General features: G+C 38.9%; 1 protein-coding gene across 1 annotated transcript in view; it reads left to right on the forward strand.

Moving 5' to 3' along the window:
- The window catches only part of ATAD3A (ATPase family AAA domain containing 3A), a 273,671-nt gene that overhangs the window by 4,265 nt on the left and 246,355 nt on the right, over positions 1–23,051 (forward strand). The window contains exons 2-3 of the mRNA XM_053690532.1: positions 3,444–3,520; positions 19,943–20,044. Coding sequence (XP_053546507.1) covers positions 3,444–3,520; positions 19,943–20,044 — 179 coding nt within the window. The remainder of the gene's footprint in view (positions 1–3,443; positions 3,521–19,942; positions 20,045–23,051) is intronic.

The following is a 23,051-nucleotide window of genomic DNA, read 5'->3' on the forward strand; positions in this document are numbered from 1 at the left end:
TAGTGGGTGCTAACTGCTGATTGGTGCCTGCACACATTTGTCTCTTGTGATTGGCTAACTAGATGTGTTCAGCTAGCTGCCAGTAGAGCAACGATGTTCCCTTAGCAAAGGATAACAAGATAATGAAGCAAATTTGCTAATAGAAGTGCATTGGAAAGTTGTTTAAAATTGTATTCTCTATCTGAATCATGAAATAAAATGTTGGGTTTTCCTGTCCCTTTAAGTCTAGGGGTTTACTTGGTGGTGCCACACCATTGACACCTGTTCTGCAGCAATTAAGTCGGGGTCCTGGCTTCAACCTTTCTTCACAGGGAGGGATGAACACGATCAGTCACTGGAAAGGATTCCTTGTATCATCCTTGATATAATATAGAGAAAAATAGTCTGGATGGTAGCTTAAAGGGATAGACAAGTCAAAGAAAAACTTGCATGATTCAGAGCATGTCATTTTTTAAGACACTTTTTTAAAATTCACTTCTCTTTTCAAATGTACTTTGTTCTCTTGGTATCCATAGTTGAAAAAGAATACGTACATATCTTACACAAGTGGGAGCTAGCTGGTGATTGGTGCCTGCACACATTTTGTCTTTTGTGATTGGTTGTGCATTGCTTCTCCTTCAGCTAAGGATATCAAGGGAATGAAGCAAATTTTATAATAGAAGTAAATGGGAAAATTAATTAAAATTGTATGTTCTGTCTGAATCCTAGAAGTAAAAACATTGTTTCATGTCCCTTTAAAGGGACACCGAACCCAATTTTTTTTTCTTTTGTGATTCAGATAGCGCATGTCATTTTAAGCAACTTTCTAATTTACTCCTATTATCAAATTTTCTTCATTCTCTTGGTATCTTTATTTAATATGCAAGAATGTAAGTTTAGATGCCAGCCCATTTTTGGTGAACAGCCTGGGTTGTTTTTGCTGATTGGTGGATAAATTCATCCACCAATAAAAAAGTGCTGTCCAGAGGTCTGAACCCCCCAAAAAAAAGGTTTAGATGCCTTCATTTTCAAATAAGGATAATAAGAGAACGAAGAAAAATGGATACAAGGAGTAAATTAGAAAGTTGCTTAAAATTGCATGCTGTATCTGAATCACGAAAGAAAAAAAATTGGGTTCGGTGTCCCTTTAAGCTTGAATAAGGAATGGGTGATCCACTGGGAGCCAGCAAAATTGCAGCCATGCGGGATTGCTGCTACTGGAAGTCCCCCCTAATTTTTTTAATCTGCTAATTTTCTTCAGTTAAAGAAATGTTAAAATGTATGCACTTTGCTGATGTTTTAAAATAATGCCTTTGCGTAGTTTCACCTGAAGCAAGAGGGGTGGTTTTAACAATATTATTGGCAAACTGAATTAACCAATCACGGTTGCTTTAGAAAACAAGGGCAGCCTTTGTGCGTGCATGCATATTCATTCAGTATCATCCCACAGATCTCTATTGCGCTGCTGCTAGCCAAGTAACCTGTGGTAAATAAAGTAAGCTTAGTACATTAGCATTTGCTCAGTAATTGGCAGCAATTAAAGGTACAGTATCAAGTACCTACGTATTTAGTGGGCTCTGGCCACTTGCAGGGTCCCTTGACCCATTACTAGCCTATACGGGTTACTAAGGGCTCACCACTTTGTCAGCAGGCAGTGTACATTTATTTATTGTGCCATGGAGGCCGCTAATGTCATTGATGATAACAGAATTGTTGCACATGCTCAGCTAGCAGCGCATATTTGTTTCTTCATCTAGATAAGAAGTCAGTTGATTTGCCAGCTTCAGCTCCTTGGCCAAAGTAAACAAAATATGCAAAAAATATAAAACGTTTAATTTAAAATACTGTGCAGTACATTTAATTCCTTTTAAATTATTTTGAGGTACTTAATGATGTTTACATTGCACCATTTTATGTTCCTTTAACAAATACAGACATTATTAGATATGAATAATGTGTCCTGTTTGGATTCACATTTTCTTAGTCTTCAGACCATTTTTTTTAGTTTTAATTATATCTATCACCTATGATAAGCTTTATATGATCTTTGTCATATGCTAATGAAGCAGTCCCATATAAATGAACAGATAATCTGGAAATGCTGACCATACACACGTAAGACTATCATATCTTTATATCCAACATAAAAATATCTTTTGAATTGAATACTATCTATGATATTTTAAATAATATAAATTTCAACCTTTTTCTAATTTTACTATATCATGTGTAATGTTCATTTCATATTTCGCATATCATTTTAAATGGTTTTTATTTAGGTAAGCTCACTCCCCTGGTGCTCAGATAAAGCTCGGGATTAGGGTTGCCACCTGCCCCGGTTTCACCGGGACAGTCCCGGTCTGAGGCTCTGTGTCCCGTAACTAGTCCCAAATGCCCCGGGCTAAGCGCTCCCCTGGCGCAGCAGTGAGCAGACTTTACAAAACATTAGCTGGCCAGAGGAGTGCTTAGCCCGGGGTTACAAAAAATAAAAATGGGTAGGTGGAGTCTGCAGGAGAGAGTGAGACGGAGATTGGTGTGGGAAGAGGGTCGAGGAGGGGAGGAGTCACATGTGGCTACAGCTGAGAGAGTCAGGTGTTGGTGTGGTGGCCGTGCGGCGCGTGGCCAGTTGTTGCCTTCGTGGTTCTACCACCTCCCGTCGACTGTAGGTCCTGTGCAGCAGCCTTCCTAAGCCAACAGGTGCAGAGCAGTGCAGCCACAGAGAAACTGTGAGTAATACTTGGCTGTGTCTGCTGTTTTTTCAAATTGGTATGTGTTTTTTTTTTGGGGGCTTAATTATGTGTGTGTGTGTATATGTGTGTATATATATATATATATATATTTATAAAATTTGATTTCATAATGAATTTGAGGCCGCGAGAAGCCACGCCCCAAGTCACACCCTCTCCACGCCCACTTTAAAAGTGTCCAGGAATTTTCTGGGCAAAAGGTGGCAACCCTACTCGGGATTCTTGAACAATCACCAAAGTCTTTGTTGATTGGCCATTCATAATGGAGGAAACAGGAAGTGACAGTGTTTAAAGGGACACTACATTCAAAATTAAACTTTCTTCAGGTTCACAGTGTATACAGATAAGTCTGTATTTGGCTGGCAGCTGCACGTGCTAGAGTGGATTGGGAAATATAAGCAATCTTTGAAATTTCTTGAGGGGGGGATATACTGATAATTTGAAATTCAGAGTAAATGCTATTTCAATGTATTTTTATTGTGTATTTGAGGATTATGAAATCCTACTCTATTTAATGGTCCTTTTAATGGTAGATATTTAGTTAACGCCTCAAAAACTTCAGTTCATGGTATTTTTACCTTGTTTCTACCCAATGCAAATGTCTCTGCATTTGTGAAGATGGCAATTTGATTAAAAAAACTAAAATTATATCACAAAGTACTACTTTTGAAGCATGACCCAATGTTGTTCTGATCCAGTTTGATCTTCTTTTTCTAGGACATGCAAAAGAAGCTCTTAACCTTGCGAAGATGCAAGAGGAGACTCTTCACTTGGAACAGCAAGCGAAGGTTAAGGTAAATACAGTTCTGTTGGTGCAGGATAGGTTTGCTGTAGACTTGTACATTTGTGCATGGTGTTAATATCTGAATGCAAAAGAACGCAGCCGCTTGCGGTATTCTACTCTATTCGGAGCCCATTTCATTTATTTTTTTTTCTTGTGAAAGTGTAACATGCTTAGATCTGGATTTGCACAGATCTTAATGTTTTACACTTTCACTAGAAGAAATCCGGCTCAGAAAAAGAAGAGAAAGCCACAAGCAGCCGCCTTCTTTACTATTTGGATATTAACAACCGACACAAATGCACATGTCTAAATTGTTCATTTCTGTACGACTAATTGCATTTCTCTTTAAAAGACATTATCTGCTTGACTACTGTCTGGTCAGTCAGAATAATTGAGTCTCTAACTGAAGAACATTTTTAAAATTTTCTTCAACTTTATAGTAAATGGATCAAAAGTATGCAAAGAACATAATGTGGTCTGAACATTCTGGGTTCATTGCCAAAATCATACTTAAAGTGCCAGTCAACGTGCAAATTAATGTTACATAATACTGCACTATGTAACATCAACCTAGCGACACCTGCAAAAGAAAAAGGATTTTAAAGATTCAACTCCCCCCAATCCAGTACTTACCTTCCTCACCTATTTACAGCGCACTAGGTCGTGCCGTTGAACTACATGTAGCGCTCGCTCTGGGTAAAACTGTCTGCTGCTTTACCCAGCGCAGGACCAGGCTACATGTAGTTCAACAGGGCGACCACTGTGATTAGATGACGCACTGTTGAAGAAAGCAGAAAAGGCTGGTGAGGAAGGTAAGGTAAGTAATGGTTTGGGGGGCTAAATCTTTAAAATCCTTTTTCTTTTGCAGGTGTCATTAGGTTAATTTTGCAGATAGTGCAGGATTATCTTTAATTTGAACATTGACTGGCACTTAAATACAGAGGATAAAAAAAAAGTAATGAATGTGTTTATTGGACTAAATTACAGAAACACAGGAATTTATCAATTAAAGTTTCATGATTCAGATAGTGCGTGCAATTTAAAAAGCTTTCCAGTTTATTTTTAGTATCAGATTTACCTCTGACACATAGTGCTTAAGACACATGCACGCTCCTGAGCCTACTTCTGTACACTCAAGGAGCTAATTTTCAGTAAAGCATTGAGGTAAATGTGATTATAAAACTAAATTTGAATTTGTTTAATTATATGCTGTACCTAAATTATGAAAGTTTTTTTTTTTTTTTTTTCTTTCTTTTTTTTTTTTTTCTTTTAATTTTAATGTCCCTTTCAATATATAGGGCTAGATTAAGTTGAGCGCAAAATATTGCTTACGCTAAATCAATATTTGCGCTCAACTGAGTAATACCAGCGCACACTAATGTGTTTGCATTACACGGAAGCATTGCGATCATGTGAGCGCGCTTCCGTAGGCTTAAAAGGGCGCCTCGTTCTCATGCCGTCAGACACAGCACAGAAGCTAAGCGCAACAAATATATACCTGTGTGTGTATATATATACTGTGTGTATGTATGTATGTATGTATATATGTATGTATATATATATATATATATATGTATGTATGTATATATATATATATATATATATATATATGTATGTATGTGTGTGTATATATATATATATATATATATATATATTTATATATATATAAATATATGTGTATACATATATATATATATATATATATATATATAAATATATATATATATATATATATATGTATACACATATATATATATATATATATATATATATGTATGTGTATACATACATACATACATACATACATACATACATACATACATACATACATACATACCCGGTAGCCCAGCACTCCTTCCACACGGGTGTAATCACGGCCCGGGTGCTGTCCTCGTATAATTATATAGAAATGTCTAAATGTGGGAGGGCACTCACAGGACTTGTATTGAAACAAAGAACAGTATAATTTTATTTCCAAGTTAATTTCACATTAATTGTAGATGTCGACGTTTCAACCCATTTGTGGGCCTTCTTCAAGACAATTTATAATTATTGTAATGCAGCATGCATTACTCTAAAACAAACTCCCAAAAGAGCAGCAATATCAGTGATGATATATGAATGGCTGGTTAATTATTGCGCTCCCACAAACGCTCAAATTTGCCCACTTGCGATAAATTAGTGCTCCACTTGTAATCTAGCCCATAGTGTTTTTTATTGTTTTTTATTTTTATAGTTCCCTAGTGGAGCTTATATTGGATCCGCATGTTTATATGTATCATCTGTTAACTTGCAGAGAATAAAATGACCGCTTGGCTTTCCAAGAGGTCTGCAGTGCATTGCACTGTCAGCTACTCAATGGGAAACCTATTTGTTTTTCATGCACTGATTTAGTAAGTAAGAAACACTGTCTGTGGAAAGCTGGGGTGCCATATACTGTATGGAAATAGCTGTGAATAAATGTTATTTCCATTTATTTGGACTGTCAGTGACATATTTTAGCTTGAACAGAATGTCAGTATAAATTCTCCAATAGTGAAAGTTGTAGTATGAAGCTGTCTTAATATTAAATAATAGTCTAATTATTATTAGAATCTTGTATTTTACTGGCTAATTAGAGGGAGTTGGTTGACCTTGCCAAGAATTAGTTGGCTCTTTTATATATAAATAGAATTTTGTTTCTGCTGCCTTGCAACTTTTCATGAGAACATATTCCTTTTCCCATTGTAAGAAACAAAATATTGTCTCTGGAAATTGTGGGCTCCTTAAAGGGACATTTAAAAACCCAACATTTTTTTTCTTTCATGATTCAGATACATACAATTTTAAACAACATTCCTGTTTACTTCTTTTATTTAATTTGTTTCATTCTTCAGATATCCTTTGTTGAAGAAATAGGAATGCACATGGGTAACCAAACACACGAGGCATCTATGTGCAGTCCCCAATCATCTGCTACTTAGCCTATTAGATATGCTTTCCAACAAAGTATATCAAGAGAATGAAGCAAATTAGATAGAAGTAAATTGGAACTAGGGCTGCACGATTAATCGTGGATGCGGTTTTAATCGTAATTTATAACCCCACCTACTATGATGGGATGCCCCTATACTGACTGGAGTTGCGGCTCCGTAGTGGCCCTCAGTCGATCCAGTTTCTTTGGGAGATACAGCAGTAAGGGAGGTCTGCGATCCTGCGGCGGTAGGACTCTCTATTACCGCCACGGGGATCGGTCTAGTATAGCTTCATGGCTTGTAGAGCTTAGATCACAGCAAACTTGATCAGACTGTTCCCTATATGTTTGCGCGCTCTCAGGGTCCGCCTTGACTCTGCGGACGGAGCGTGTTTGGGTCTATAGGTCTTTGAATTGTTTTCTTATTGAAGCCTGTATTTACTGTGTATGTGGCACCGTGGGACTTGGCGCCAATTCCTTCATGGCGTTAACGGCCATTCCTAGAGAAGAACCATCTAGACAATAGGGTACTTGAATGGATTCTCCCTTAGTGTGATTGAAGGGGACCTACGGTATGGGGCATATGATTAGTGTCCTTGCATGAGGTGGGATATGTATGTCAGGGTTTGGAGTAACCAAGGGGAAATACAATTATTTTATACTTTTAAGTTAAACATTTTAGTAAGTATGTGAGAATCTCATTCAGTGTACAGCTTGCCATATGTTTGCATCACTGGAACAGCCACTTCAGGGAATATATGTTTGTGGCAAATGTGAGCATATTGTCTCTTTAGAAACTCATATTGGAGTTCTGGAGGAACGAATTGCAACACTGCATGAAATTCAGACACTTGAAAGGGAAATGGATAGGACAGAGCTGGTTGTTAATGGTTCTATCAGTGGAAATGGGGAGGATTCAGATGAGGAGACTCCAGGATGTAGCTGGCTCACAGTTAGAGGGCGAGGTAAAGGTAAGCGGAAGAGACAGAAAATGGCAATTGCACTAATAATTGATAAACGTTCCCCTTTGTGTATTTGTAATAGTCATATATTAGGGGTTGGTGCTTGTACTGGTCATAATTTTAACATCAACTCAGTAAAGAACTGATAGGAGAGTACAAATATAACACTCATGAACGTTAGAAAAAAAGTATATATGAAAAAAATAAAGGAATTAAAATATAGCTTTTATTTTTGTATGTTAAAAACTTAGGATATACATACAATTAAAATATGCATATGTCTACTGGAATAAAGCCCATCTGTGTGTGGACTTAAAAATTAGACAAAATCCTAATTGGTATATAGGTTTTGTCTTATAATTGGATAACTGATCACAGAAATGACCACGGTTAGATAAATATATTAATCAGTACCTATACCAGGGGGTTACCGTAGGAGTATCTAGGTCTAGGAATACCAGACACCTATAACTTATAATTGACCATTATTAATAATATGAACAAAATACCTATTAATTTACCAGGTTGAACATAGGTAATGGCCAATAGTGATGAGGAGCTGTCTGGAGATACCAGAACCGAATACCAGTTAGTTTACCATAAGCACAGGATATAGTGAATAATAGTTTCTATGTCTATACCTTTTTGGATTACCAAGTAAATTCCTGAGTCTGGAACTGCCAGACACCTATACCTTGTAAATTAACCATAGGTTTTGCATAGAGTGCTTATTCGTGAATGACACCTCTCAGTCTGGGAGAGCTGTCTGGGGATACCAGAACAAAATACCTGTTTACCATAAGCAAAGGATATACTGGATAATTGTGTGAGCACCTATACCTTGGATTACCAAGTAAATAATAGTTGATAATATAAAAAAGCTGTCTGGAGATACCAGAACCAAATACCTATTAGTATACCATTAGCACAGAAAACGGTAAAAAATAATTTGTGTGTCTATACCATTGGATTACCAAGTCAATGCCTAAGTCTGGAACTGCCAGATACCTAGTAATTAACAGTTAGTTGGACTAAGAGTACCCATTCATGAGTAACAGCTTGTGGTATTTAAAAACTGACTGGAGATACCAGAACTGAGTACCTGTTAGTTTACCATAAACGCAGGATATAGTAGATAATTATGTTTTTACCTATACCTTAGATTACAGAGTAAAAAACAGCTAATAGTATTAAAGAACTGTCTGAAGATATCAGAACAGAATACCTGTTAGTTTACCGTAAGCACAGAATACAATGAATAGTTGTATCTATACCAATACCTTGGATTACAGAGTAAATGCCTAAGTCTGGAACTACCAGACACCTATACCTTGTAGTTAACCGTTAGTAGCTAAAAGTACCTATTATTGCCTTTTGGTTGTGCACAATTTGTAAAGGATTAATAATAAGCGTAACCGCTGGCTAAGTAAAGATGATTAGGTCTGAGTAAGTAAAGAGCCGCACCGGAGGTTAAGGTAGCGCTCAGAGCGGTCAAAATGACCTAATGTCACACAGTTATACTAAATCATGTGGTAGACATAGCGTTTAAAAAAAACATGGAACAACAAAGGAGGAGAGGGGGGACGCCACTGACGCGTTTCGCCGTGGTGGCTGTATCAAAGGGCAGTCTCACTCTGTCCTCGTGAAGTTTAAATACCCTGTATTGTGAGCGGATTGGTAGAATTTAGAGGCTTGGCTTTTTTCGAGGCCGTTGATTGGGTAAGATGGTGGGCCTATTCTTTTATGTGTTCTCATTGGTTCACTAGGCGTGATTCATTACGTATATATTTGCAAATGATTAAAGTTCAGATGTATTGATTACTGTGTATGTGATGATAGTTCAGTATTTACTAAACATAAGATGTACCGTATCATTTAGTCTTCATTTGATGTTACTTGTGATACATTCGTCATTATAACATACGTGTTGTTCTGCTATTACTGTTGGGTGGTATAAATGTCAATCATCATGATGTAATCACTCTCTTTTATTATTGGATCCTACGTCTGTCCAACAACATAGATGTATTGTGAATCAATTGGCAGAATTCAAAGGCTTGGCTTTTTTTCAGAGCCATGGATTGGATAGAACGGCGGGTCTATTCTTAGTGTGTTCAAATGATGACTAAATGATATGGTACATCTTATGTTTAGTAAATACTGAACTATCATCACATACACAGTAATCAATACATCTGAACTTTAATCATTTGCAAATATATACGGAATGAATCGCGCCTAGTGAACCAATGAGAACACATAAAAGAATAGGCCCACCATCTTATCCAATCAACGGCCTCGAAAAAAGCCAAGCCTCTAAATTCTGCCAATCCGCTCACAATACAGGGTATTTAAACTTCACGAGGGCAGAGTGAGATTGCCCTTTGATACAGCCACCACGGCGAAAAGCGTCAGTGGCATTCCCCCTCCCCTCCTTTGTTGTTCCATGTTTTTTTTTAACGCTTTGTCTACCACATGATTTAGGATAACTGTGTGACATTAGGTCATTTTGACCGCGCTGAGCGCTACCGTAACCTCCGGTGCGGCTCTTTACTTACTCAGACCTAATCATCTTTACTTAGCCAGCGGTTACGCTTCTTATTATTAATCTTTTACAAATTGTGCACAACCAAAAGGCAATTATAGGTACTTTTAGCTACTAACGGTTAAATACAAGGTATAGGTGTCTGGTAGTTCCAGACTTAGGCATTTACTCGGTAATCCAAGGTATTGGTATAGATACAACTATTCATTGTATTCTGTGCTTACTGTAAACTAACGGGTATTCTGTTCTGATATCTTCAGACAGCTCTTTAATACTATTAGCTGTTTTCTTCTGTTATGTGTGATCAGTCCACGGGTCATCATTACTTCTGGGATATAACTCCTCCCCAACAGGAAATGCAAGAGGATTCACCCAGCAGAGCTGCATATAGCTCCTCCCCTCTACGTCACTCCCAGTCATTCTCTTGCACCCAACGACTAGATAGGATGTGTGAGAGGACTATGGTGATTATACTTAGTTTTTATAACTTCAATCAAAAGTTTGTTATTTTACAATAGCACCGGAGCGTGTTATTACCTCTCTGGCAGAGTTTGAAGAAGAATCTACCAGAGTTTTTACTATGATTTTAACCGGAGTAGTTAAGATCATATTGCTGTTTCTCGGCCATCTGAGGGAGGTAAAAGCTTCAGATCAGGGGACAGCGGGCAGATGAATCTGCATTGAGGTATGTAGCAGTTTTTATTTTCTGAATGGAATTGATGAGAAAATCCTGCCATACCGTTATAATGACATGTATGTATACTCTACACTTCAGTATTCTGGGGATGGTACTTCACTGGAATTACTCTGTAAAAAGTACATTAAACCTTTTAATAGGTATTTATTATGTTAAACGTTTTTGCTGGAATGTAGAATCGTTTGCATTTTCTGAGGTACTGAGTGAATAAATGTTTGGGCATTATTTTTCCACTTGGCAGTTGCTTGTTTTAATTGTGACAGTTTCGTTTCTCTCTCACTGCTGTGTGTGAGGGGGAGGGGCCGTTTTTGGCGCTCTTTGCTACGCATCAAAAATTTCCAGTCAGTTACTCTTGTATTTCCTGCATGATCCGGTTCATCTCTAACAGAACTCAGGGGTCTTCAAACTTCTTTGAAGGGAGGTAGATTCTCTCAGCAGAGCTGTGAGACTTATATATTGACTGTGATTAAAAACGTTGCTCTGTAATTTTTACGTTTCAAATTTAATTATTGTTACTTTACTAATGGGAACAAACCTTTGCTAAAAGTTGTGTTGTTTTCAAGGATTGATGCTATAACTGTTTTTCAGTTCATTATTTCAACTGTCATTTAATCGTTTAGTGCTTCTTTGAGGCACAGTACGTTTTTGTTAAATAAGATTGTAACCAAGTTGCAAGTTTATTTGCTAGTGTGTTAAACATGTCTGATTCAGAGGAAGATACCTGTGTCATTTGTTCCAATGCCAAGGTGGAGCCCAATAGAAATTTATGTACTAACTGTATTGATGCTACTTTAAATAAAAGCCAATCTGTACAAATTGAACAAATTTTACCAAACAGCGAGGGGAGAGTTATGCCGACTAACTCGCCTCACGTGTCAGTACCTGCATCTCCCGCCCGGGAGGTGCGTGATATTGTGGCGCCTAGTACATCTGGGCGGCCATTACAGATAACATTACAAGATATGGCTACTGTTATGACTGAAGTTTTGGCTAAATTACCAGAACTAAGAGGCAAGCGTGATCACTCTGGGGTGAGAACAGAGTGCGCTGATAATACTAGGGCCATGTCTGATACTGCGTCACAGCTTGCAGAGCATGAGGACGGAGAGCTTCATTCTGTGGGTGGCGGTTCTGATCCAAACAGATTGGATTCAGATATTTCAAATTTTAAATTTAAATTGGAGAACCTCCGTATATTACTAGGGGAGGTTTTAGCGGCTCTTAATGATTGTAACACTGTTGCAATACCAGAGAAATTGTGTAGGTTGGATAAATACTTTGCGGTACCGGCGAGTACTGACGTTTTTCCTATACCTAAGAGACTAACTGAAATTGTTACTAAGGAGTGGGATAGACCCGGTGTGCCGTTCTCACCCCCTCCAATATTTAGAAAGATGTTTCCAATAGACGCCACCACACGGGACTTATGGCAAACGGTCCCTAAGGTGGAGGGAGCAGTTTCTACTTTAGCTAAGCGTACCACTATCCCGGTGGAGGATAGCTGTGCTTTTTCAGATCCAATGGATAAAAAATTAGAGGGTTACCTTAAGAAAATGTTTGTTCAACAAGGTTTTATATTGCAACCCCTTGCATGCATCGCGCCGATTACGGCTGCGGCAGCATTTTGGATTGAGTCTCTGGAAGAGAACCTTAGTTCAGCTACGCTGGACGACATTACGGACAGGCTTAGAGTCCTTAAACTAGCTAATTCATTCATTTCGGAGGCCGTAGTACATTTAACCAAACTTACGGCTAAGAACTCAGGATTCGCCATTCAGGCACGTAGGGCGCTGTGGCTAAAATCCTGGTCAGCTGATGTAACTTCTAAATCCAAATTACTTAATATACCTTTCAAGGGGCAAACTTTATTTGGGCCCGGTTTGAAAGAAATTATCGCTGACATTACAGGAGGTAAGGGCCACGCCCTGCCTCAAGACAAAGCCAAAGCTAAGGCTAGACAGTCTAATTTTCGTCCCTTTCGGAATTTCAAAGCAGGAGCAGCACCAACTTCCACTGCACCAAAACAGGAAGGAGCTGTTGCTCGTTACAGACAAGGCTGGAAACCTAACCAGTCCTGGAACAAGGGCAAGCAGGCCAGGAAACCTGCTGCTGCCCCTAAGACAGCATGAATCGAGGGCCCCCGATCCGGGACCGGATCTAGTGGGGGGCAGACTCTCTCTCTTCGCCCAGGCTTGGGCAAGAGATGTTCAGGATCCCTGGGCGCTAGAGATCATATCTCAGGGATACCTTCTAGACTTCAAATTCTCTCCCCCAAGAGGGAGATTTCATCTGTCAAGGTTGTCAACAAACCAGATAAAGAAAGAAGCGTTTCTACGCTGTGTACAAGATCTGTTATTAATGGGAGTGATCCATCCGGTTCCGCGGTCGGAACAAGGACAAGGGTTTTACTCAAACCTGTTTGTGGTTCCCAAAAAAGAGGGAACTTTCAGGCCAATCTTGGATTTAAAGATCCTAAACAAATTCCTAAGAGTTCCATCGTTCAAAATGGAAACTATTCGGACAATCTTACCCATGATCCAAAAGGGTCAGTACATGACCACAGTGGATTTAAAGGATGCTTACCTTCACATACCGATTCACAAAGATCATTACCGGTATCTAAGGTTTGCCTTCTTAGACAGGCATTACCAGTTTGTAGCTCTTCCATTCGGATTGGCTACGGCTCCAAGAATCTTCACAAAGGTTCTGTGTGCCCTTCTGGCGGTACTAAGACCGCGAGGAATTTCGGTAGCTCCGTACCTAGACGACATTCTGATACAAGCTTCAAGCTTTCAAACTGCCAAGTCTCATACAGAGTTAGTTCTGGCATTTCTAAGGTCGCATGGATGGAAAGTGAACGAAAAGAAGAGTTCTCTCTTTCCTCTCACAAGAGTTCCATTCTTGGGGACTCTTATAGATTCTGTAGAAATGAAGATTTATCTGACAGAAGACAGATTAACAAAGCTTCTAAATGCATGCCGTGTCCTTCATTCCATTCAACTCCCGTCAGTAGCTCAATGCATGGAGGTGATCGGTTTAATGGTAGCAGCAATGGACATAGTACCCTTTGCACGTCTACATCTCAGACCGCTGCAATTGTGCATGCTGAGTCAGTGGAATGGGGATTACTCAGACTTGTCCCCTACTCTGAATCTGGATCAAGAGACCAGAAACTCTCTTCTATGGTGGCTTTCTCGGCCACATCTGTCCAGGGGGATGCCATTCAGCAGACCGGACTGGACAATTGTAACAACAGACGCCAGCCTACTAGGTTGGGGCGCTGTCTGGAATTCTCTGAAGGCTCAGGGACAATGGAATCAGGAGGAAAGTCTCCTGCCAATAAACATTCTGGAATTGAGAGCAGTTCTCAATGCCCTTCTGGCTTGGCCCCAGTTAAAAACTCGGGGGTTCATCAGGTTTCAGTCGGACAACATTACGACTGTAGCTTACATCAACCATCAAGGAGGGACAAGAAGCTCCCTAGCAATGATGGAAGTATCAAAGATAATTCGCTGGGCAGAGTCTCACTCTTGCCACCTGTCAGCAATCCACATCCCGGGAGTGGAGAACTGGGAGGCGGATTTCTTGAGTCGCCAGACTTTTCATCCGGGGGAGTGGGAACTTCATCCGGAGGTCTTTGCCCAAATACTTCGACGTTGGGGCAAACCAGAGATAGATCTCATGGCGTCTCGCCAGAACGCCAAACTTCCTCGCTACGGGTCCAGATCCAGGGATCCGGGAGCGGTTCTGATAGATGCTTTGACAGCACCTTGGAACTTCGGGATGGCTTATGTGTTTCCACCCTTCCCGCTGCTTCCTCGATTGATTGCCAAAATCAAACAGGAGAGAGCATCAGTGATTCTAATAGCGCCTGCATGGCCACGCAGGACTTGGTATGCAGATCTAGTGGACATGTCATCCTGTCCGCCTTGGTCTCTACCTCTAAGACAGGACCTTCTGATACAGGGTCCATTCAAACATCAAAATCTAACTTCTCTGAAGCTGACTGCTTGGAAATTGAACGCTTGATTTTATCAAAACGTGGTTTTTCTGAGTCGGTTATTGATACCCTGATACAGGCTAGGAAGCCTGTTACCAGAAGGATTTACCATAAGATATGGCGTAAATACCTATACTGGTGCGAATCCAAAGGTTACTCCTGGAGTAAGGTTAGGATTCCTAGGATATTGTCCTTTCTACAAGAAGGTTTAGAAAAGGGTTTATCGGCTAGTTCATTAAAGGGACAGATCTCAGCTCTGTCCATCTTGTTGCACAGGCGTCTGTCAGAAAATCCAGACGTCCAGGCCTTTTGTCAGGCTTTAGCTAGAATCAAGCCTGTGTTTAAAACTGTTGCTCCGCCATGGAGTTTAAACCTTGTTCTTAACGTTCTACAAGGAGTTCCGTTTGAACCCCTTCATTCCATTGATATAAAGTTGTTATCTTGGAAAGTGTTATTTTTAATGGCTATTTCTTCGGCTCGGAGAGTCTCTGAGTTATCAGCTTTACATTGTGATTCTCCTTATTTGATTTTTCATTCAGATAAGGTAGTTCTGCGTACTAAACCTGGGTTCTTACCTAAGGTAGTCACTAACAGGAACATCAATCAAGAGATTGTTGTTCCTTCTTTATGCCCAAATCCTTCTTCAAAGAAGGAACGTCTTCTACACAATCCGGATGTAGTTCGTGCCCTCAAGTTCTATTTGCAGGCAACTAAGGATTTTCGACAAACGTCTTCCCTGTTTGTCGTGTACTCTGGTCAGAGGAGAGGTCATAAGGCTTCGGCTACCTCTCTCTCCTTTTGGCTTCGTAGCATAATTCGTTTAGCCTATGAGACTGCTGGACAGCAGCCTCCTGAAAGAATTACAGCCCATTCTACTAGAGCTGTGGCTTCCACTTGGGCCTTTAAGAATGAGGCCTCTGTTGAACAGATTTGCAAGGCTGCAACTTGGTCTTCGCTTCATACTTTTTCCAAATTTTACAAATTTGACACTTTTGCTTCTTCGGAGGCTATTTTTGGGAGAAAGGTTCTTCAGGCAGTGGTTCCTTCTGTATAATGAGCCTGCCTATCCCTCCCGTCATCCGTGTACTTTTGCTTTGGTATTGGTATCCCAGAAGTAATGATGACCCGTGGACTGATCACACATAACAGAAGAAAACATAATTTATGCTTACCTGATAAATTCCTTTCTTCTGTTGTGTGATCAGTCCACGGCCCGCCCTGTTTTTTAAGGCAGGTAAATATCTTTTAAATTATACTCCAGTCACCACTTCACCCTTGGTTCTCCTTTCTCGTTGATTCTTGGTCGAATGACTGGGAGTGACGTAGAGGGGAGGAGCTATATGCAGCTCTGCTGGGTGAATCCTCTTGCATTTCCTGTTGGGGAGGAGTTATATCCCAGAAGTAATGATGACCCGTGGACTGATCACACAACAGAAGAAAGGAATTTATCAGGTAAGCATAAATTATGTTTTTTACTCGGTAATCTAAGGTATAGGTAAAACACATAATTATCTACTATATCCTGTGTTTATGGTAAACTAACAGGTACTCAGTTCTGGTATCTCCAGACAGTTATTATATACCACAAGCTGTTACTCATGAATGGGTACTCTTAGTCCAACTAACGGTTAATTACTAGGTATCTGGCAGTTCCAGACTTGGGCATTGACTTGGTAATCCAATGGTCTAGACACACAAATTATTTTTTACCGTTTTCTGTGCTAATGGTATACTAATAGGTATTTTGGTTCTGGTATCTCCAGACAGCTTTTTTATATTATCAACTATTATTTACTTGGTAATCCAAGGTATAGGTGCTCACACAATTATCCAGTATATACTTTGCTTATGGTAAACTAACAGGTATTTTGTTCTGGTATCCCCAGACAGCTCTCCCAGACTGAGAGGTGTCATTCACGAATAAGCACTCTATGCAAAACCTATGATTAATTTACAAGTTATAGGTGTCTGGCAGTTCCAGACTCAGGAATTTACTTGGTAATCCAAAGGTATAGACATAGAAACTATTATTCACTATATCCTGTGCTTATGGTAAACTAACTGGTATTCTGTTCTGGTATCTCCAGACAGCTCCTCATCACTATTGGTCATTACCTATGTTCAACCTGGTAAATAGGTATTTTGTTCATATTATTAATTATGGCCAATTATAAGATATAGGTGTCTGGTATTCCTAGACCTACATACTCCTACGGTAACCCCCTGGTATAGGTACTGATTAATATATTTATCTAACGTGGTCATTTCTGTGATCAGTTATCCAATTATAAGACAAAACCTATATACCAATTAGGATTTTGTCTAATTTTTAAGTCCACACACAGATGGGCTTTATTCCAGTAGACATATGCATATTTTAATTGTATGTATATCCTAAGTTTTTAACATATAAAAATAAAAGCTATATTTTAATTCCTTTATTTTTTTCATATATACTTTTTTTCTAAAGTTCACGAGTGTTATATTTGTACTCTCCTATCAGTTCTTTACTGAGTTGTTGTAAAAAAAAAAAAAAAAAGCGGAAGAGACAGGCCAGTTCTGAGCTGGTACACCCCAACAGATTTGCCACATTAAAGGGACACTGAACCGAATTTTTTTTTTCTTCATGATTCAGATAGAGCTTGGAATTTTAAGCAACTTTCTTATTTACTCCTATTATCAATTTTTCTTCGTTCTCTTGCTATATTTATTTAAAAGCATGAATGTAAATCTTATCAGCCAACCCTTTTTAGGTTCAGCACCATGGATAGCACTTGCTTATTTGAGGCTTACATTTACCCACCAATAAGCAAGCATAACCCAGGTTCTCAACTAAAAATGGGCCGGCTCCAATGAACCCCATTCCTGCTTTTTTAAATAAAGATAGCAAGAGAACAAAGAAAAATTGATAATAGGAGTAAATAAGAAAGTTGCCTAAAATTGCATGCTCCATCTGAATCGTAAAATAAAAAATTTGGGTTTAGTGTCCCTTTAAGTGAAGATGTTGGGGATATCAGTTTGGGGGTGGCAGTGGCAGAGAGGGCTGTGTTGCCTATTATAGTGAACAGTCCTTTAGCTGTGGAAGAGGAGCATACTATGGTGGGCAGTCCCTCAGACATGGTAAGTAGGGATGATCCAGGAAACTATAGACCAGTTAGTTTGACATCAATAGTGGGGAAGATATTTGAAGGGATTATAAGGGATTATATTGATGAGCATATTCGTGTAAACAAGATTATGAGTTCTAATCAGCATGGTTTTATGAGTAATAGATCATGTCAAAATAATTAATTAGATTCTATGAGGAAGTAAGTAAAAATATAGATAAAGGGGAATAAGGTGATGTGATATACTTATATTTTGCAAAGGCGTTTGATACAGTGCCACATGAGAGATTAATGCACAAAATTAAGGGACTGGGAATAGCTGAAAATGTTACCTTATGGATAAATAACTGGATAAAAGATAGGGAGCAACGAGTAGTAGTAAATGGATCATACTCAGATTGGACAAAGGTAATCAGTGGAGTCCCCCAGGGATCAGTACTGGGCCCTATTCTTTTTTAATATTTTTACAAATGACTTGGAACAAGGATTAAATAGTGACATGATTAAATAGCAGATGATACCAAGTTAAGTAAGGTCATTAGGTCAGCGCTGGATGAACTTTCGTTACAAAGGGACCTGCAAAAAGTAGAAGTATGGGCAGGTAAATGGAAAATGAGATTTAATACGGGAAAATGCAAGGTTCTAAATTTTGGAAGTAAAAATAATCAGGCAACGTATTATTTAAATGGGACAAGACTTAGCCAAACACAGGAGGAAAGGGATTTGGGGTAGTAATAGATAACAAACTAAAGATGAGTGCACACTGCAGGGCAGCAGCTTCAAAGGCTAATAAGATACTAGCATGTATTAAAAGAGGCATTGATTTAAGGGAGGAAAGCATAATTCTGTCACTATATAAAGCCCTGGTAAGACCTCACCTTGAGTATGGAGTGCAGTTCTGGGGACCGATCGCAAAAAAAGATATTGCAGAACTAGAAAAAGTTCAGAGAAGGGCCACTAAGCTAATAAGGGGATTGGAGAATTTAACCTATGAGGAGAGGCTAGCCAAACTGGGTCTGTTTTCTTTAGAAAAAAAGGCGCTTAAGAGGTGACATGATTACTTTATATAAATGTATTCAAGGCCCATATAGAGAGATGGCAGAAGCTCTGTTTATTCCAATAAAATTGTGGAACTCATTACCAAAGGAGGTAGTGAATGCCAATACCCTCGATAAATTTAAAAATTGTTTGGATACATTCTCCATCTCTATCATCATCTCTATCATCATCTCTATAGCATTTTAAACAACATTCCAATTTACTTATATTATCTAATTTCCTTCATTCTTTAGATATCCTTTGTTTAAGAAATAACCTTGCATATGGGTGAGCCAATCACACAAGACATCTATGTGCAGCCACCAATCCGCAGCTTCTGAGCCTATCTAGATATGCTTTTTAGCAAAGAATATCAAGAGTATGAAGCAAATAAGATAATAGAAGTAAATTCGAAAGTTGTTTAAAATTGCATGCTCTTTCTAAACCATGAAATATTTTTTTTGGGTTTAATGTCCCTTTAACAACAAACAAAAAATGCCCATTTGAAGGGAAAACAATCAAGACCAGCTCAAGATATTGTGCTACCGGGTTCTGAGAATACAACGCCGCCTCCTCCCTGGTAGTAACATTACCGATTAGCAAATCAACCTACTAGGCCTGACTGCTGACCTTACTAAGCCTGCCTGTTTATCTGAATGTAACCAAAGCTTATACACAATAAGTGGAAAGGAAGTTGGGTAAGAGATGCACTTGTCCCACATTAAATGTCACCTCTTACCAGTACTGTGTCTTTGTATGTGATGAGTTTATGCTGCTGGGAGCCTGTGACTTCCCCCATGGAGACAGAGGACAGAACTGGTCTGGGTCTGACACTGACTGAGTCACTCAAGTGCTGCCTGGGTCTATTGGTCTCATTTGGTCCCATGGTTGAGCTGGCCCTGAGAACAATAATACTAAAGGTGTTTTTTGTTTTGTTTGTTTTTTGCAGTGCATGATGTAAATCTCAACTATTAAAACTTTAGTGAAAAAACTATGCAACAAATAATTTGCTTTATATAGAGGCAGATCTTATGTTTTTTGCTTTTGTGAATAATGTAATTGTATGTCTGTATTCTGTGTAGTTTATGCATCAATTGCATTTTTTTTCATTTCACTATTTTGTTTGCTAGGAATATGAAGCTGCCGTGGAACAGCTGAAAAATGAGCAAGTCCGAATTCAGTCAGAGGAGCGTAGGAAAACGCTGAATGAGGAAACTAAACAGCATCAAGCAGTGAGTATGAGTGATAAGGACTGCTAAGTAGTTACTGGCTGCCTCTAAAATAAGCAGAGCATTTCTAAAAGAACATCACCATATTAACATGCTTGTAGGTTCTGTATGATGAAATAATTCCAGCCAAGATACCAATAGATTGTATTTGTGACACAGTGATTCTTACAAACAATCCAAAAAATGATATCTCAAATATAAAAGAGCACTATTTTTGCATGTAGAAGAGGTTCAGTTAGAGCTTCTTATTTTGAAGCTTATGGAAAGTTGTCTCTGTACAACTAGAAAAAAAGATAGGACAAGAGCGCTTAAAGATCTAAAAAATCTCTGCTGACCTCACTTAAAACCCCTCTGAGTATAACTAGTGGAACAAAGCTAAAAAAGAAAGAGGCTAAAAAGCACGAAACAAAAAGGGAATATTTATAAATTTAGGATAATATTATTTAATCAATGATAGACTAGAAGGCAAAAATGTAAAAATTAATCAGAGGCTGGAGAAATCGTATGTTGATAAACTGATACAATTTAAAATGTACAAAATTGACACAAAATGATATAAAATGTGGCGGGATAATGGTCACAAAACGACCATAAGGCTTGGGTCCAGCTGGATAGACAAATCCTCAGAGTGAGTAATGTGGGCTCACTTGCCTGGTTACCTCCCTCATCTAGGCCTAAAAATATATCCAAATATCTGTTAGAAGAAACTTTTAACATCTGGGGTGCGACAGTGGCAACCACTACACACATCTCCTCCAGATACTCACCTATGACTCCTGTATTTGAAAATCCTGAACTTCCATACCACGTGTATGTTTACAGGAAAATTAAACCCTATAAAATGAGGGAAGGATCAGTAAATGGGGTGGTCAAACAGGGTAAAATTGTACCACAGAATGAGTTAATGGAAGGCCAGCCTTTTCTATTCACCTCATGGTTACATTACAATCAACTATTGAATTATATATCCAGACACAAACGGAAACAAGAGCTAGGAAGGGCGCTCACTCACTTTGAAAAACTCTGCACTAATGAGGGCTCCCTACGACATCTGATTTCACTAATATATACACTCTTAGTCCTTCGAGAGACGGATTCACTCCCATCCTATGCAAATAGCTGGGCAAGAGATCTAGGGTTAGAGATTGACGTAGAGTCGTGGCTGAAAAGCTTCAGAATCACAAAGAGGTCTTCGATATCCTCTAATATCCAAGAAACTCATATAAAATTCTTGAGCAGGTGGTATATGACACCCGTTAGATTACATGGGATCTTTCCCACCTTGAGTCCCTTATGCTGGAGGGGTTGCGGGGAACAGGGCTCGATTCTGCATATATGGTGGTCATGCCCAGTGATCTTGTCCTTTTGGGCGGGAGTCCTGAGTAGGATTAATGAGACACTAAACATTAATATCCTAAACTCACCAGAAATCTTGCTCTTCTTGGTCTTGCCCAAAATGCAAAGTCAGGCCCATCTAGCCTTATTGCTAATACTAATCACTAGCGCCAAGAAATTGGTTCCCAAAAGATGGAAAATGCGAGACCCCCCTACGGTGGGGGATTGGCTCTCCCAGGTGGAGGAGGCCTTACTCATGGAGAGATACCATTATTTGAAAATACATAAGCTAGATACTTATGAATTGATGAAAGCAATTTGGCACGGTACAATTAAAAAAAAAAGACAGGAAAAGAAGCCGATGGTGGTCGCGGGTCCTCCCCAATACTTCCTTTTTTTTTCTTCTTTTTTTTTTTTCTCTTCCTTCCCCTCCCCTCCCTATTATTCTTCTTTCATACTTCACCTACCTACCCCCTTATGGTGTGTACACCCAATTCATTGGATTTAAAAAATACTGCATTTTCTTATATTATTGTCAAACTTTCTTTTGAAAAATTCCTTTTTTATCTTTGTAAATGCTCTCTCTTGACTATGGTCGAAGAGATGAGAGTATCAACAATCCGAAGTGCATTATATTTCTTTTGTTTGCTGGGCTTAAGATTGACATGTAGAATTCTTTATTGAATTGTAATCTGCTGGTGCCCCAGCAAGACTTTGTTCACCTTATTTTTATGTCACTTCAATAAAGCATTTTAAAAACAAAAAATGTGGCGGGACGTCTCCCTGAATGAATAAAAGCAATATAAAATAACAGTATCTGGTCTAACCCACTTACAGGAGTAAAGTGGTAGAAAAATATTGTAAACCTATCTGTACATTAACCCATTACAAAACGGAATCCATAATAAAGTAGGCGTATATAACTCAATATCTGATAAAGGATCGATCACTAATAACAGATGTCTGTATTTTAGCAGACAATGCCGCTGGAATAGCAATACCTTAACTTCGGATAGTGGATCACAGGGATGTAGTTAGTTGTTTGACTCCTCTCGGCGGAGGATTGTTAGCTTGTGGGTAATTTGACGTCAAGTGGGGTTAAAGGTTGATGGTGTCTCCGGTATTTTTGTAGCGCTACAGTTGAAGAAATAAAGATGGAAAAAACCTCTGTATTAGAGGTATGATGATCTCCTTGTACTTAAATTTATCCAAGATGTTAGTGTAGATCGCCTCCCTCCGTTTTTTGTAAAAACTCCACAGGGTGGGCAGTAAAGTGATCCGGTGGGATCTCGTGTAGATAAGCAGTGACAGGAAGTGTCCTAGTCGGTCTCAGTCGTATTAAAATCAGTGATGAATGGAACTTCAATTTTGGTACCATCTCCATAATAATTTAGATTTTTATTTTGGTCTTTATATGTCAGAAGTCTTTTTCTGTCTATTTTTTTCTACTTCCAATTTAGCTTTTGACATAATTTCTGGATTGTAACCTCTCTCTGAATTTTTTCAAGGATTTCTATTTGTTTCTTATAGTCCAAAAACTTATATCTCAAATATAAAAGAGCACTATTTTGCATGTAGAAGAGGTTCAGTTAGAGCTGCTTATTTTGAAGCTTATGGAAAGTTGTCTGTGTACAACTAGGCCCTAGACCTGAGCCTTCACGGGCTGCTAGGCTGG

This window comes from Bombina bombina, chromosome 8 (genome assembly GCF_027579735.1).
Source record: "Bombina bombina isolate aBomBom1 chromosome 8, aBomBom1.pri, whole genome shotgun sequence".
Classification (NCBI taxonomy): Eukaryota; Metazoa; Chordata; class Amphibia; order Anura; family Bombinatoridae; genus Bombina; species Bombina bombina.